The sequence below is a fragment of the Mustelus asterias genome, chromosome 27, assembly GCF_964213995.1.
Source record: "Mustelus asterias chromosome 27, sMusAst1.hap1.1, whole genome shotgun sequence".
Classification (NCBI taxonomy): domain Eukaryota; kingdom Metazoa; phylum Chordata; class Chondrichthyes; order Carcharhiniformes; family Triakidae; genus Mustelus; species Mustelus asterias.
Genome location: NC_135827.1, coordinates 18,721,181 through 18,739,746, shown reverse-complemented (window position 1 = coordinate 18,739,746; position 18,566 = coordinate 18,721,181). Strand labels below are relative to the sequence as shown.

The 18,566-nt window shown below is 39.7% G+C and overlaps 1 protein-coding gene across 3 annotated transcripts in view; it reads right to left on the bottom strand.

Annotated features, from left to right (window-relative positions):
• Positions 1 to 1,063: 1,063 nt before the first annotated feature.
• Positions 1,064 to 18,566, bottom strand: part of LOC144479859 (protein Aster-B-like) — a 669,932-nt gene continuing 652,429 nt past the window's right edge. For all 3 annotated transcript variants that reach the window (XM_078198866.1, XM_078198864.1, XM_078198865.1), the window contains 4 exons: positions 16,172 to 16,262; positions 10,090 to 10,197; positions 9,187 to 9,307; positions 1,064 to 7,594 (listed from right to left, as the gene is read on the bottom strand). In XM_078198866.1, the coding sequence (XP_078054992.1) occupies positions 7,508 to 7,594; positions 9,187 to 9,307; positions 10,090 to 10,197; positions 16,172 to 16,262 (407 nt within the window). In that variant the 3' untranslated portion in view covers positions 1,064 to 7,507. The remainder of the gene's footprint in view (positions 7,595 to 9,186; positions 9,308 to 10,089; positions 10,198 to 16,171; positions 16,263 to 18,566) is intronic.

The window sequence follows — 18,566 nt, the reverse complement described above, 5'->3', positions numbered from 1 at the left end:
ATAGGAGCAGAATTAGGTCATTCGGCCCATCAAGTCTGCTCTGCCATTCATTCATGGCTGATAAGTTTCTTAACTCCATTCTCCTGCTTTTTCCCCATAACCCTTGAGCCCTTTACCAATCAAGAACCTATCTATCTCTGTCTTAAATACACTCAATGACCTAGTCTCCACAGTCTTCTGTGGCAACAAATTCCATAGATTCACCACCCTCTGGCTGAAGAAATTTCTCATTTCAGTTCTAAGGGTCATCCCTTTACTCTGAGTCTGTGCCCTCAGGTCCTAGTCTCTCCTACTATTGGAAACATTTTCTCCATGTCCACTCTATTCAGGCCTTTCAGTATTCTGTAAGTTTCAATGAGATCCCTCCCTCATCCTTCTAAACTCTATTGAGTACAGACTTAGAATCCTCAAACGCTCCTCATATGTCATTCCTGAGATCATTTTCGTGAACCTCCTCTGGACCTTCTCCAAGGCCAGCACATCCTTCCTTAGATACAGGGCCCAAATTGCTCGCAATCTTCGAAATGTGGTATCACCTGAGCCTTATAAAGCCTCAGCAATACATCCCTACTTTTGTATTCTAATGTATGATTCCCATAGCACCTCAGCATATTTTATGCTTGTATCAAACAGTGAACAAAATACTTATTTTGAAATCAGGCCAAGATTGTTATAAAGTCAAAAGTGGTTCATGAAAAGTCAGTAATAATCATTTTCACTTACATGGCTAATTTCCAAGTTGACACATCCAAAAATTATAAAACAATATTGAATCAAAATGATATTCAGTGCAGTATCTTTTTAAAAAAAAATACGGAAACAATCTTGCATTTATCAGCCAGTTAAAAACTTCATCCTTGTTAACCCTTTTCCCTGAACAAGCAGATACAGAAAAATAAACTGAGATAAACAGGACTGAGAATGGGCCACATGTCGGGACCTTGAAAATCTCATCGCTCATTTGCTAAGCCTTGTATTTACAGGTAAGAAATAAAGACTCAGGTGTCCAAGAGTAATTTCCAACATTACTGAGGAATAAAAGGAGACAAAAGTATTTGGCATTTTTTTCAACACTTTTTATTCATACCTTGTGTCTACTTTACATTAACTTACATGTGGGTTGCCATAGTAACCTAAACTCTAGTAGGCAAGGTTATTAAAACTAAACCTGCGCACAGCGCAGAGTTTACAGTTAAGTTTCATATATGGAGATCAAAACAGTTCTAAAAAATGTACCTTATATTTGAATGCACATCGTGATACTTTGTTACATAATGTCAGGCATAGTCAAGCCACACAATCCAATTTTACCTCATTTCATCTGATGATGGCTGCATAGCCTACAGGCTAGCATTAGGTAGCATCAGATGTACATGCATCTCATTTAAAAAAGAAATATCTGCCTGGAGTGGGCACCATGTTTATTTGAACTAAATTACACTATAGTACAGCATCGACAGTTAGCAGAAACCCTATTCAATGGGAAGGTTCATTTCAAAAGGGGATTTTTCTTCAGGCACCAGTTCATTCCCCATGCATTCTACAAAGTTTACTTAATTGAAACAATGGGATAACGGAATCAATTTGCATTTCCAATAGAACTTCTACTGTAATCTTGTACACATGAAAAGCTTTTGCACGTTCGTCAATTGGTAACATAGTAGAGCTAATAAAACAACAATTAGCTTCCTTTTAATGGACTCCAACCGTTGCAGTAAATACATTAATTTGTTTAATTCCCCATGCACCTTGTCAGTTTAAAAATCCCAATGCAACGATCAATTACAACTACTTTTGTGATTCTTTGCATTATTTAAAAAGAAACGACAAGTGGAATGACCCACATGAGGCAGACACTGTCCCTTTTAAACTATCATATTCACATTTTCAAATCCTGCAAAACAAGTGATCATCGTTCAATGTCTTGTAACACGACGGCAATCAGTTTAATAAAAAATTCTTACCACACAGTCTGAAAATGTACAGCCCATAAAACTCCCCTCAACAGCAAATTCCTTTAATGTATTTTGAATAATAAAAGAGAATTCAACATTTTGATATCATTATGATTTGACTCCGCAAGACTTTATATGGGCTGTCTATTTTCTTCTGAAATAATACTATATTTAAGTTTGAGTTCAAGGAAAAGAAAACACAACAATACAGCTTCTACCTTGAGTAATAAGAATTAGTGAGGAGGATGACTGCTGTGCATTGACAGTACACGTTATTGATTTAACAAATAGGTGTGCAACAAAAACAACCATTGCAACGTATGCAGCAAGGAATGGTGAAAAAATGAAGTTCCATGGCCTAGAAATTCAAGTGCACCTATATTTGGGGGGATGGTGGTGGCTGGAGTGTAAGGCCAGTTCCCTGCATTAGATGTTCAGACCCAAGGTGCAACTGATATTCCCACAGGCCTCATTAACATTGCATGGTGAGCTTGTGAAAAACAGCTCACCAGCCCAGCAACACTAATCAGGCTGCTGTGACAAGAGACTTGATGTCTGAACAGAGGTGATCAGGTTGGAAGCGGTGGTCAGGGGTAGGATTGGGTGATGGTTCAGAGTAGGAGATAGCGCCAACGATCAGTGTTGGAAAGCAGCAACTTTGAATGGAGTGAGGGCTGAGTGGGAGGAAGCAATGGCTGATATTCTCTTAATGTTGAGCATGGGGTCAGGAGCTGGATTCCCAACTCCTCCCAGTTCCATATTCAGGTAAATGCATTTTAAAGCTTAACTTGTTAGTTGCACGAGAACAGGTGGTTCCTTTTGGACCGCCTGCAGTGCTGCATGTAACATCTGTTTTACCTGAGTGTAGCTGGCGCCAGCACTGGCTGACTCAGGACAAAAGAATACATAAGCAGCCTACTGCAGATGCTGGAAATAGGAAATAAAAACAGAAAATGCTGGAAACACTCAGCAGGCCAGGCAGCATCCGAGAAGAGAAAAAGACAGTTAACATTTCAGGTCAATGATGTTTCATCAGATGAAAGACCTCCAAGCTGAAATGTTAAGTTTCTCCCACCACAAATGCAACCTGGCTTGCTGATATTTCCAGCATTTTCCATTTTTATTTTGGAATAAGCCAATCTGTAGTGGGGCCTGATCTTTTCTAAAATGGCAAATTTCCAGCTTGAAATGAGTGTGCACATTCTACCCGCTGTATTAAACTCAAGAGGCTGTGCGGCCGAATTTCTAGGGCCATATACGAGAGGTAATACCACATAAAGGGCACATACAGCATAGCTCTTACTGCTATTAGGAATGGTGCTTAATTTACCTTGATCTGATTTTAGTTTCAGATTATGCTAAATTTGGGAATGACTGACAGATGTGTACTCAATCATGTTTAACCATAAAACGCAAAACAAAGAGACAAAAGGTGGACAAAGTGCATGCCCCAAGAATTTGAATATAAATCTGAGTAAAAGAGGTAATGCATGTGCCTGTGGGTCCTGAACACTCAAGCACATTGTTTGCATCTTTTGCAACAGTGGACACGATTTCTGCAAATGCATTTTAGCTCTAAGTAGTATCAATATATTGACATTTCAAAAGTGCCATATGAATACAAAATGATTAGAAATAACTGCTTTCAAAATGTTTACTATAATTCAGTTGACCAAATCTATTTTACCATTGCTCAATACTTTTAGAATTCTATTGGTCACAAGTTATTTTCAGGCACAGGGGTCACTTTACCACCTCCATTACATTATGATTATTATATCATGGTAAAACACACTGTGCTACCTTCTAGAAAGGAATTTTGAAACATAATCAAATCATCCTTCACTCAAAGTATCACTTGTTATACAGATTAAAGTAAGAAATAAAACAAACAGATAGCCAGTAAATTCCATCATGTAAATAAATACAAAATCTACCTTTATCAAATATCCAGTCGGACTTACTATCCCGTCCCCGATATTGTTTTAGAATTTGTCCTAAAATCTTGGATGATCCTTGGATTAACATTTTACAACTTCTCAAACAAGATAGCCGTGGGATATTTCTGTAAGGGTAACCCACCGAGAATGGTACTGCCCATCTATATTTTAAGCAAAACAATAGCTTCGTTCTGATGGGAGTAAATTTTCATTCCGACTGCTTCAACAATGTCATGTGAGGAACTCAAATTTGATCCACAGACTATTACCCAGCTGTCGTACAGCAATTTAAATTCTGTGCATTTTATACAAATGCACAAATCCCTTCTGATAGATACAGGCACGCACGCACAAACTCGTTCACCTCACTCATGGCTAAATATACTCGCAGGCCCACATTATTATTTCTTGATCCTGACACTTTTCTCAAATCCCGCTCAACTGATTTTTGGTGTTACACATAATGTAAACTCTAAAAACAAACGAACCAAATATGTCTTGGCTAGTTTAAAACCAAACAGTTTCAACTCATAATATGCTGGCAATCCTATACAATACCAAGCACAGACACAAAAATAGTACAACTTCTGTAAGCAACTGAACAGAGTTGAGATATCCAAAATTACTTTCCTGCAGTGCAAGTCTATTTAATTTTTTTTAACTAATTTTGAATTCCGTTCCATGAATTGAAAATATAAACTCAAATATTAAAGGCAACACAAAATGTAGCAATGAGCTCAGAATTAAAAAAAATAAGTTATTAATTTAGCACATAAAGGAAAAAACCTGTGCTCATCAATATGATACTATATGGAGTGATCAAAAACACAAACCTATCAAATCTGATGAGTGACATTACTGCAAAACATCTGCCACTTGATTCTACCAGTCATGTCGAATGTGGATGTGGTGTGACAAAAAGCAAGATGAGTGTGGTATTTATGAGAGTGACCTGTTCACAGAATAACATGATCCCATAATTAAGTTAGAAATGGATTTGTCATTATTTATCAAAACATCCAAAGTTATTAGAATTGGTCATTACCTTTTTCAATGTTTCCCACGATTTAAGTGGATTGTGGAACTTGAATCAGGCAACGCCTATTCTTAAAACAAAATATTGTGGGCTTATTGATAAATTGCACTGTAATATTCTGTCAATAGGTGACAACAGTGCACTGGTATGTAGCTGGGCATGTGTGTGCATACTTACAATGCAAACGATTCTCTGATCACACACATCTCACTTTAATTGATTCAATATTGCTATATAAGTTCAGATTGATAACACAAACTTTGAAGCTAATAGAAAGGTTTGTTCTATTTAGAAAGTAACTTTTTTAGAAAATGTCATTTGTCATATTAAAGCACCTTATGTTTGATATCAAATCTTACTGTCTCTGACTGCATTGAAATGGTACATATTGGCAGCTATGTTATGAATTTAGCAATTATCCACACAGGAACACTCTCAAGTAAGATGTGCTTAGGGAATTAGTTGCTGGAGTCCAGTTTCTTTCAAAACCCTAAAAACACATAGTTCTTCCTCCAGATTTCATTGCAAGTCTTTGAAACTTCAGTTTTCACAAGACTCATAAAATAGCATTAATACAATCCACAGTTCTGGGGAAAACCAAGTTACCACAAATTTCATGTGAAAAACATCCGATGACATTTTTTACGAGTCAGTCAGAATTCAACCTCCACTCCTCTCAATTTGTCCCAACAAATTTTAAACACATTAGGTCACGGCGGCCCATTAAAATGAATGCTCACAATACTGGTCAGTCTTTTCACAAAATGAAGAAGCATACCCAATTCAGCACCTGTCAACCATTGCACCAAACTTTCCAATTCTGTCAGCTCATAGACAAGCACAACAATATATTATAAATAAACTATTTAAATATCATTTTTGGACTATATTAGTCAGAGATCATTTATTCCATCACAAACAGTTCGCAGATGAGCATTCAATTCCAGGATCCCATTTTTGACAATTGTATCTTAATGGGCCATATTGTTTTCAGAATTCACATTGAATTTGTTTTATTCTTGTACAAAGGGTGGCTAATTATCTACCAATGTCTCTTTAAAGTGTCAGCATGCACAAATTCAATGATGACATTGGGGCTTGAGTGGATTAAAGTGCTTGGCTGTTGTCACTTCATTTTATTAACTCTCTGCCCCTATTCCACCGATCAGCATGAGTGTTCCTGCACCATGCTCTTGTTATCACAAATATCTCTGTTCTAATGAGCCAATCACATTGAAATTTGGTCACTAAAGATTATATCCTTGACTCCTCTGTATTTAGCATGCACAGAGTAGATTTTCTGTTCTCTCGTGAGAGACTTAAAAAAAAATGGCAGGAAACTCAAATGAAAAATTCTATAGAATCCAGTAAGATCCTGTCTTGTCTGTGGATCAAATCACACAGGGAACCTTAGGACAAATCCATAACTTTATTTTAATGAAGTGTGGCTCATTGATTCCTGTTGGGAAATTAAAACTCATTAAGTCAGACAGGGTCAATATTATATGCGTATATAAAAAAACTGTACTAATATGTAGTTTTTCAAATTTCTACGATACAACTGTAGAAATAAAAACTGACATGCCATACTTCTGCAGTACAGCTAAACGTGCCAACACACATCTCAGCTGCCTTGCACTTCCCTACAACTGCCTCAGCACGTTAATGGTACTGATGATGAAACTCTCATCTGCAACTAACTGTTACCATTTCAACAAAGAACACGGAATGCTTCACAGTCAGGTTCCACACATGCACTCTGCGAGCATCAGGTGAGAAATCTGCAGCTTTTAGACATGCTGTAATGAGAGTTACAGAACAGAGACACACTTTTGCCCTATATATTCTGGGACCTGCCTATGATAGATTGTTTAGTCTGTATTTACAATAATAAATATCTAAGTCAGTCCATCAGGATTCCAGTTACTTTCTGTAGTTTTTTTTTCAATTTTCTATTATACAACTGTAGAACTAAAAACTGATCAGACTGACATGCCACACCTCTGCAAGTCATTTGTAACTTAGAATGTCTTCAAGTTTTATCAATACAGATATTCACAGTTTCTTTTTCCATTCACTCTGAGCCAGAATCAATACATTTGATTAATTTTGTTAATAATGTGTATAAGTGGTGTTTTCGCAGGCACAATGGCCTGTAATAATTTCAAGATCCTCACCCTGCTCCTGTTTGATGAATACCTTAAACACAGAGCACACTGGACTTCAATTACATGTCTTCCACAACAGAGACAGCCCAAAGATTATTACATGCTTTTGTTACATGTTAAAGCTTACAGTACAACATTCTCGGATTTACAACATGAGTGTGTAGGCAGATTAGCGTGGCTGCTGTCTTCCCATGATGCTTCAGTGCTGTCAGAGCCTAGTTCTGCCGCAGTTTCTAATCGGTACAGGATCTTGGTTTTGTCAATTTTGATTCCGCTGACTGGGCAGCAGTCTGGAGGTCCAACTCAGCCTGTGGTTCCAGTGTCTTTTTTAATATATATATATTTATTTATATAATTTATATATATCTATATTGCACACTATTCCCTCTTCGGCCTTTGTAATGCCCATCAGTGAAACCGATCTCGCTTGTCTGTTTCAGAACTGTAATCGCGCAAACCGATGCCCTTTTGTAGAGTTATTAACGAGTCTCTCATCTGTAGGATGAATTTTTAAAAAAATAGATGAAATTCCAAAGTCTTTCTGAGCATCTCAACTTTCAGCATCATATACACATTGGGAGGTCTGAATTGCAGCCTGGCAGGGCCAAGTCTTCAGGATGAAGCAGATGCCCAGATTCCATTTCTGCCAACATAATATACATTTTTAACAAGAGGTAGTATATATTAAAGGGAAGCAACAGTGCTGATGGCACCCTAACTTAATCAGGAATAAAATTGAAGCAACAGTTTTCAGGAAGAACCATTTGCTAAACACTTTAGGGATGATTTGTGAGGCAAACATCTCAATATAATGTAACAAACATAAAGCTCATTCAGGTAGTATTCTTTAAAGGTCAGTTCCACTACTTGGTAGAAGTTAAATATTCTTCACAGATTCTTCTACAGCCTCAACATTTGAATGGAAACTCAGGAAAAATTCTGATTAGGGAGAAAGTTAAAATTTAATAACAGCTAAATATGCAATAACTTTCCTCATGCTATCAGCTTAGTGCAAAACGTTTTACGGACTTTGCAAGGGTTAATTCTTCATCACATCAGACTGAGATGAAATTTTGAACTGACAATCTCTGGCAAGCAGAAAATGGGCAGATTCGGAATCACAAATCTCTCATCAGCTTCAGCAGTTATTTTTGTAAAGGCCAGATTGACACGGATATGAAGAGTTTCAGGATTCACAGCTGCTTACTCTTCACACTTTGAGACGAGTGCAGCCACATGTTTAAGATGCAGAATGTGATCACGCAAGTTTTCACTCCAGTAAGATCTACAGATATAAAAACCAGTTCCCCTAAATTTGATGGATTTTGTATTTAGAACAAAGAAGATGTTGGTGCTGGCAAGTGGAACACTTATTCATTTCAGTCACCCAAGTTGACTTTCCAATTGGCCTGCTGTGGGAAGAGTGGAAAGCTTGTAGAAGTTATGCTCTACTGCATCACCATCTTCCTGCCATTTGCTGCTGACCCAGTCTGATAACATGTAGGTTGTAGTGTTACAAGCAAGCACATGTAGGCCATGCACAATCTGCTAAAGTTCTACCCAATAATGTATTTCAGTGCTAATCTCAGAGAAGCACCTCATTGCATCAAGTGTGTCATTTTTCACTTGCTAGCCTCCTGGGGTCCCTCTGCGAGAGGATGACAATTTACTGGTAATTCATGCCAATTTGGGTGCAGTTTATGAGTCACTGAGGAGTGAATGAAGGCTCCCTAAGCTCATTTTGTATACGATGTTTCAAACCAATAGCCAGGAGAGACTTTCACCTCAGTATGGACTTGCTCCCAGAACCCAGAGGTGAAAAGCCAGTGAACAAAGGACTCAAAGGCTCAGCCCTCCATAATGATGATATGATAGAAAATGGTTGACTGGTTTAGGGTTAATAATGCATTGTATTATGGCATAAAAATGCAAACATTTGTAGTCAACTCTTATCGACTTTTTAAAATAGTATTGGGGGCATGGAATGTACTCCAAAGAAAATTTTCAAAACACCAGAGAGTCTTGGCCCACTGACGGAGCTTCAGTGGTCCCAATGTTTGCATTAGTCAATAAGAAATAACAGTCACCTGATCTAGAAGCACTACTGATGATTTTAAAATCTCTCTCCATTTCTGTAGTTCAGTATCATGGTAACGCTGTTGTGACTCTAATAACTGGGCCCACTCCACCTGTGACTGGGGAAGTTTGCTGTATGGAAGAAAAGAAACAAGTTAAAGCCTTTGGCTGTGCCAGTACTTCCAGCCTAATCAGCTTACATACAGGATCACAGAATTTCTAATGCAAATTACACCATGTGCAAGTCAGATTTCTGTGACTATTTGTGCTGGTTTAAAAAACCAGCCATTCCAACAGAAACTGATGGCCGAAAATTTCCCCAGGGAAATCATAGCAGGCGAGACAGAAAATTTGGTGGACCATTTAAAGGTTCATTGAACTCGGGTGGGAATTTCTGGTCTTGGGGTGCGCGCGGTTGGAAAATTCCACCGTATGTCTCTGAACGACTTAATCACCATAACAAGTTTTCATTAATTTCATTCGTTTGTAACCCCTCAAGCTGGCTTTTAAAATTAAACTTTTTTTACGAGAACTTTTCTTTAAAGATTTGTTTAAAAATTAAAAAGTATTTAATTTACCTCAAAACTAAGAATACACCATTCAGCTGGTAAATCACACTGCATTGTTTCTGCAAAGTCATTTTTAGTTCTTTAAAATTAGGTTATAAGTGGTAAACTAGACAATTCCAATTAAAAATGTTTAGTTTTGTGATGAACACACCTTCAGCTGTACAAGTTTCACCAGTGACATTTTAGTTTGCTTTAACATCACATTAAGGGTGGTGAAACTGTAAATATGGTCCTTGCCTACACTACATCAAGAAAAGGGCAGTAGAGTTCAGCAACTACTGAAGTCATTTATTTTACACAGTCTCATATAAGCGGGCTCTGTCAGGTCAAAAATATAGACAATACCTCTCCTGGAGCCTGATCCCATGCCACGTAGTGAGACTCTGTGTTGTATATTCCAACATCCATAGCTTATAAAATAACATCATATTCAGAAATACTAGTAACACCAAGCTGTGGAGAGAACAACAGTTAACATAAGAACTAGGAGCAGGAGTTGGTCATATCGCTCTGAGCCTGCTTCATCATTCAATACAATTGCGGCTGATCTTCTGCCTCAATTCTACCTTTCACCACTATCCCCCCCCATATTCCTTAATTAGTTCAGCATCCAAATATCTACTAATCTCTGTCTTGAATATACTCAAATTACTGAACATCCACAACTCTCTGGGATAGAGAATTCCAAAAATCCACAAGCATTTGAGTGAAGAACTTTCTTCTCATCTCAGGCCTAAAAGGCTGACCTCTTATTCTGAGACTATGACACCCAATTCTGGCCTGCCTAGGGGGCTCAGTCTAGAGAAGATTTGTTCCACTCCTTGCAAGACAAGTATATGCTTTCTTAAGTAAAGAGACCAAAACTGTATATAGTAGTCCAGTTGTGCTCTTACTAAGGTTCTATTCAATTCCAATAAGACTTCTTCACTCTTACACTCCCTTTGTAATAATCGCTAATGTAACATTTTCTTTCTTAATTGTTTGCTGTACCTGCAATGTCATCCTAAAGAATGAGACTAGGAAGATGTGTATAGACTAAGGAAAACAGATAGACAAAGAACAATGCTCAGCATTACCCCTGTGTATTTACTGGCTCTGGTCCAACGGCAGGCAAAAACATTAAAGGTATATTTGAAAATCATTCCTTTAAGCGGTTTAATTGTTCTTGTGCAATTTCATAGAAGTGTCCACTGTCTCACTTAGATTATTTCAATGTTACGAAGAATTAAACTTTAATCCCTGAATATTACAGAAAGAATTTTATTTGTTCTTCATCAATTCTCTCCTCTCTTCAAGGTGTTCCCCAAACAGAGTTACAGCTTCACGGACATCCATCATCCCCAGCACACTGTTCAAAAGCTCATTTACATAGGATTACATTAGTGAATATACGGCACAGAACAGGCCATTCAGTCCACGCTGACGTTCATAGTCCACTCGAGCTTCCGCCCACCTTTTCTCATCTAAATCTACAATTATAACACTTCTTCCTCTTATATTTGTCCAGCTTCTCGTTAAATGCATTTATACTGCCACAGGTTTATACATAGAACAGTGTAAAGAGCCAGAATCAGCCATCAGTACTACAAATCTATCGTTCTTAGCTCTGTTTTAATTTTTTAAAAAGACAAAATGTAAAAGTTAGCATTTTATTACAACAAAATCTGAATAATAACTGCTGCAGTTTGAGTTTCCCAGTGAGATACTGGTTTTCAGAGCAAACTGTCTATTACTTTAAAATCCCATTTAACCTTATTTAAACTCGATATCATCTTTTCTTTAAACTGATGTTAATTCTAACGAGTTGTAAATATGCACTTAACCAACCACTTCGCCTTTTGTTCCTTCTGGAGTGCAAATATTATATAGAAAAGGGAACTGAAGAGAATGCAAAAGAACTACAGTTGTACCTTAAACAGATCCTAAAGGGAGCAGTAAACAGAAGAGGAAAATAGTGATCAGAAAGGAAAACTTCAGATGTTGAGCACAGTGAGGTTTAAAGTAATTACTGAAGTTTGCTGTCTCAAATGAAAAGGTTCATCATTTACAAAGAATGCATCAATCAGCATAAATAGTGGACCAAGTTCGAAAGCAAATCAAATCAAATGAATTGACTTTGTAAGGAAACTTGACTGGAAACAAATTTATGTACAGTAGTTTCAGCTACAGATGCTGTGTTCTGGCTTACAAATGACCCAGACATTGCCTTACAACAGCTTTTAAACATCCTTAGACAGTACAATAAACAACAGAACTTTAACCCATTTCAGGTTTGGAGTAGATTGAACCCTTTGAGAAAAATACCAACAATTCCTGTACTAATCAAGGACATTCTCTAAAAGAATGTTACACAAATGCTTGAAGCGAAAGGTAATTTCACAATCTCATATACCCACTGACACCTACATCCGTAGGGAGCATGAATTGGTGGAAAGGCTATTTCTTTCTACACCATTCTTTGACCTATATTTCACGTGAGGTTAGCTACACGAGGAGCACTGAATTGTGGAATTGACCACTAAAATTATCCTTGCACTTTTAAATACTACAATAGGCCATCTGGAGGAATGAGATTCACAGTTCTGTTTGTTCCTCTTCTTGGTCAGATAGGTTGAATGGTATTTTAGAATCATAAATCTATAGTCATTAGAAGTGCCAGCCCTAATTTGCTGCAGCAATTTTAATTTGCAGCACAAACAGAGCAATTTCTTGGAATTCATGGTGAGGTCAATGGTAAGCTCAGGTTTTCACAAAGCAAATGATTTAGTGGTGGAAATCACCCAGCAACCTGTGGCAATTAGAAACTCAGTGTGTCTGCTCTTCACCACAAATTGCTGAATCATTCACACATTAATAATGGAGCGTGTATTAATCTTTGCAGTATTTATCACTTTTTCTCGACAGAACATTATGGAAATCTTAAATTATCTCTTTGGCTCACTAGTTACATACTATAAGCTTAAGTCTGTTGTTTATATACTTGAAGCTCATCTTCATTCAATGTCGAGCCACTGCTGTTAATCATGGGCCAGCCAATTCCAAATGAGGAATTTCCGAATCTTAAAGATTAGATAATGTATCCTTGCTACAAATCATCAATGCAATGAGTTTACATAACCTTTCAGTCAAAATAGAAACCACATAGAAACGCAACCCATGCAAGTAAAGGACTCTGGGGTTGGTGCCCTATCATAGAATCATAGAAACCCTACAGTACAGAAAGAGGCCATTCGGCCCATCGAGGCTGCACCGACCACAATCCCACCCAGGCCCTACCCCCATATCCCTACATATTTACCCACCAATCCTTCTAACCTACGCATCTCAGGACACTAAGGGCAATTTTTAGCATAGCCAATCGACCTAACCTGCACATCTTTGGACTGTGGGAGGAAACCGGAGCACCCGGAGGAAACCCACGTAGACACGAGGAGAATGAGCAAACTCCACACAGACAGTGACCCAAGCCGGGAATCGAACCCAGGTCCCTGGAGCTGTGAAGCAGCAGTGCTAACCACTGTGCTACCCATTCTATTATTATTCTATCATTCTATTAAGTAGGGAAAAAAAACCTGGAAGCTATCATACCTCTTCTAAGTCGGCCTAGCATTTTTGAAGCCAAAATTTATTTTTGTCCAGATGCCTCCAAGAGGGAGTACTAGTAACATCTTTCCAGCACAAAAATAATTTAATTCTTCAACTTTTGCACTGAGACACATAATGGATTCATACCTCCAGAAATCCAATGATTTTGTTTTTACCAGTTACTAAACATCCGCAGTAATTTGCTTTTATCTTGCCTCTCTAATATAATATTTTCTTGCCTCTATGTGGTCCATATGCCTCTATTCCTTGTCTACTCATGCATCTATCCAGATGCTTCTTGAATACTGTTATAGAATCTGTTTCCACCACCTCCTCCGGCAGCGCATTTCAGGCATTCACCACCCTGTGTGTGAAAAACTTGCCCCTTACATCTCTTTTAAACTTTCCCCTCTCACTTTCAACCTATACCACTGAGTAATTGACCCTTCGACCCTGGGAAAAAGACTGACTATCCACTCTATCCAAGCCTGTCATAATCTTGTAAACCTCTATCAGGTCCCCCTTCATCTTCCGAAACTCCAATGAAAACAATCCAAGTTTGTTCAACCTTTCTTCATCATCCATATCCTCCAAATCAGGCAACATTCTGGTAAATCTCTTCTGCACCCTTCCCAATGCATCAACAACCTTCCGGTAGTGTGGTGACCAGAATTGTACACAATACTCCAAATGCAGCCTAACCAAAGTCTTATACAGCTGCAACACGATTTTCCAATTCCTATACACAACATCCCGACCGGTGAAGGCCAGCATGCAATATGCCTTCTTGACCACCTTGTCCACCTGAGTTGCCACCTTCAGGGAACTGTGGATTTGCACACCCAGATCCTTCTGTACGTTAATATTTCTAAGGGCTCTACCATTTTCTGTATCTCTGGTGCTGGGGAGTCAACAAATTCCCTCTTGCTTTGGATCGGATATCCTGGTTCCCTGATCACAGAATGTCATAGTACAGAATTAGACAAATTCTGTATATTTCACCTTCACTGTCTCTCTGATAGATGTACCCATTTAGTTTCTTCCCGTGTCCTTTCCCCAAGACCCTTTTTTCCCTTCTCTCAATACTGAGATAATCAAGTGAAGTAGAGTTGCTATGGTCCCAGATGACCATAGGCTGCTCTCCATTTTGAGGTGGTGATTGAACTTGAGGATCACCACGCCTCAGGCGACAGACAAGGTTGAGAAGGCTGAGGTACTTCCTTTTCGAAGGTTACTATGGATTCTGCTTCTGGCATTGTTTCCAGGATAGTATTCCATCCAGCAACTCTCTGCATAAAAAAAGTCATCTCACCTATCCATTCCTTAGTTTTTACATCTTTGATTACCTACTCAGTGACTAATGGAAATAATTTCATTTCATTTATTTTCCTAAAACCCTTCAGAATTTTGAACAACGGCCATTTATGAACCAAAACCCCAAATTATTTTCAAAAAAAGTTTATTTTTAAAGTTTAGTTATTAGTCACAAGTAAGGCTTACATTAACACTGACCCAATGCCCTCTTTGGCAAAAAAGCTGTGTGCACGGATTGAATAACTGATGGGTGGAATTCTCCCCAAAATTTCTAAGTGTCGAATTTGCGTGAAAACTGGAGTAATTCACACTGTTTTTTTTCAGTGGGAGTTCATAGAAGAATCTCCTACACTCTATGCACTGCAGAGGCCACCAGTGTGAATATAATTAAAAACTAGGAATTGGGGTCTATTCCCGCTGGAGAGGCTGAAGTCAGCACACTAGGCAGAATACTGTGCATGCGCCGATCTGTCAGTGCCAAGATCAGCGCACACGCAGTGGCCCCACACTGATGGCCTCCTGATTGCTGGCCAGCTCGATCGCCCAGCCTCGGCCCTCCCCTTGGCCTGATTGTTGGCCCCACCCACCATTCCCGGGCCAAGCCCCAGCCCCCCACCTCCCGGCCCGCCGCGATCTGCAGCCATACCCCTCCCACTGCAATCCTGCCCCTCCGTCCCACCTGCAGTGCCAACCGCCCCCCCCCCCCCCCCCCAAAAGCAGGCTCAACCCCCAGTCCACCCTGATCACTGGCCTCCCTCCTTCCCCCATCAATCCCAACTGCAGAGTGGCAGCGGGACCTCCCACCCCCATTGAACACCCCCTAGGTCCCGCCCTCATTAAGCTGGGTCCGTCACAGGCCCTGCCCCCTTGGCACTGCCCCATGATGGGCAGTGCCAAGGTGCCCCCTGGGCATTGGCACTTTACCCCTTGCGCCAGGGTGCCAATGCCTGAGAGGGGAGGGGGGGGTGCAATTGCCCCCTTCACTCCAGCAAGGTCAGGCTGCCAGCTCCCCAAAAGTGGGGAGCTATACTAAACCCTGCCGGAATGAAATATTCTGGTGGAGTGGGAGACCATAGCGGGCCCGGAGACTAATCACATTCAAATGCAATTGAAATGACTATTTAAATGGTCTGTGCGTCTCCCTGCCGATTTCCAGCACGGAGCAGATGCTGCCGGAAATTCGGCGCTGGGAGACGCAAATGGGGCGCGAATGCTCATGCAAACCCCGCGAATTGGCCGCCGTGGGATTCTCCTGGCCCACTGCGCTAAAAGTTTCGCATTAGAGCTCAAAGGTACTGTGCATGTAACATTTAGTTGCGCATTTCTTTGGCACCATATGCATAGAAACATAGGGGATTCTAATAAAAGTTTAATTTGAAATAAATTGTTTCCATTTAACTATAAATCCCTGGACATATTCACAAAATTATTTTTGGAACTTACAAAGACTATCCTTGTACCTTCCCAGATCTCAGACACAACTGAAATGGAATTGTCAGAGACAGCACCTCATAACATTGATACTCACACAAAGCTTATGATGAGCAATAACTTGGAAACACTGTAAAGCTGAATTCCTCCTTGAATTTCTTCTGGGATGTATTTTGTTTGTGTGGAACCTGTGGCAGTACAGAATGCAGATAGTTTTAAGTGAATGACAATGCTGTTTCCATTAGTTGTGTCAGGCAGCGTTTCAACACTAAAAACAATACATCTCCTAGTAACCTGATTAAATTTCCTGAAATAATATAAATTGGAAGATAACCTGAGTGCAAAACATAAGGTTTGAATTAAGACAATGGGCTAAATCACCTTGGAACAATAATGGTGGACTAATGATGCACATCGCAATTAATGAGTATTAGCCAACAAGTTCAGGGAATGAAGAGCTGCACCATGAATGCAAATCTCCAGGGCTTGCAGGTCAATTTATTTTGCTCCATTATTTACTTCGGACAAACAGCAACTCACCCTTAGCCTCCCTATTAGTTTTAAGATCTTGCTGGATCTGCACATTAACTAGCTACGGGAAAGTCAGGCCTCATAATTAAAAATTAAGCACCCCGTTAATGCCCTGATAATTATTAATGCAATGCAGTTCAGTCTCCCTAGCCCAGAATGAGAACAATTTATCATTTGAGGCACAATAAATGGCTGCTGCAAGATTTTGAAAATTACAAATTTAAACTTAAACTTACTTTTCTTATCTGTCTATTTTTCTCCCTGTCCCTTATTACCACACGTTCTTCCCATCTCTTTATTGTGTTTTTTGCACCTGATTTGACTCTAATTTACATACTATCAATTCACCCTCCTTCTTTGCCTTCCAGTGTTTCATTTCCAATCCTTACATAGCATTGAGTAAGGATATACATGGTTGGTTCTATCATTCGCTGAGGTTCCAGATGCCTCTTTTCCCTCACTAACAGCAAGTTTCCACTCAAAAAAAATTTGATCATCAAGTGCAGGAAAATACCTAATTCTATCAAGACATAATCCATTTAGTTTTTATAAATGAGACATCTATAGATTTTTTTTTCTCTTTTCTATTCATTCATGTGTGGTGGGTGCCGCTCTCCAGGGACAGCATTTATTACCCATCGCTAACTGTCTTCTGGAACCGCTGCAAGGAGCTGCGTTATAGAAACACCCACAGTGCTGTTCGGATGGGAGTTCCAGGAGTTTGACCCAGCAACAGTGAAGGAATGGTGATATAGCTTCAAGTCAGGACTTGAAGCTGTATGTGCGACTTGGAGGGGAACTTGTAAATGGTGGTGTTCCCATCCATCTGCTACCCTTCTCCTTCTAGCAGGTAAAGGTTATGGATTTTGAAGGTGTTGTTGAATGAGCCTTGGTGAGTTGCTGCAGTGCATCTTGTGTGTTGGTGGTGTGGGGGGGGGGAGGAGAGAGTGAATGTTTGAGGTGGTGGATAGGTGCCAATGGGTTGCTTTGCCCTGGCTGGTGTCAAATTTCTTGAGTATTGTTGGACTTGCTGTCATGTAGGCAAGTGGTGGGTATTCCATTATATTCATGACTTGTGCCTTTTAGACAGGTTTTAGGGAGCCAGGATGTGTTTTGCTCTCTGAAAAATTTGCAGCCTCTGAGCTGCTCTTGCAGCCAGTGTTTATATGACTGGTCCAGTTTAGTTTCTGGTCAATGATAATCCCCAGGGTGTTGACAGTAGGGAATTCAGTGATGATGATGCCATCGAATCTCAAAGCAAGGCGGTCAGATTCTCTCTCGTTGGAGATGATCATTGTATGGTGTGAATGTTGTTTGCCACTTATCAGCCCAAGGCTGAATATTGTCCAGGTATTGCTACATATAGTCAAGGACTGCTTCAGTATTAGAGGAGTGACGAATGATGCTGAACATTTTTCAGTCATCATCAAACAGACCACTTCTGAACATATGATGGAAGGAAGGTCATTAATGAAGCAGATGAAGATGGTTTGGTCCAGGACACTACCCTGAGGAACTCCTGCAGTGATGTTCCAAAACGGACCTCCAACCACCACAACCATCCTCCTTTGTGCTAGGTATGACTCCAACCAGTGGAGCGTATTTGTCTCGATTTTCATTGACTTCAGTTTTGCTCGGACTCCTGGATGCCACACTTAGTCAAATGCTGCCTTGATGTCAAGGGCAGTCACTCTCACCTCACTATTTAAGATAGGCTGTTTGGACTAAGGCTGTAATGAGGTCAAGAACCGGGTGGTCCTGACTGAACTCAAACTATGATGTGGAGATGCCAGCGTTGGACTGGGGTAAACACAGTAAGAGTTTTAACAACACCAGGTTAAAGTCCAACAGGTTTATTTGGTAGCAAATGCCATTAGCTTTCGGAGCACTGCTCCTTCGTCAGATGGAGTCCACTTGATGGTAATGGTAGAGTGGGGGCTTTGCCAGACTATAAAGTTACA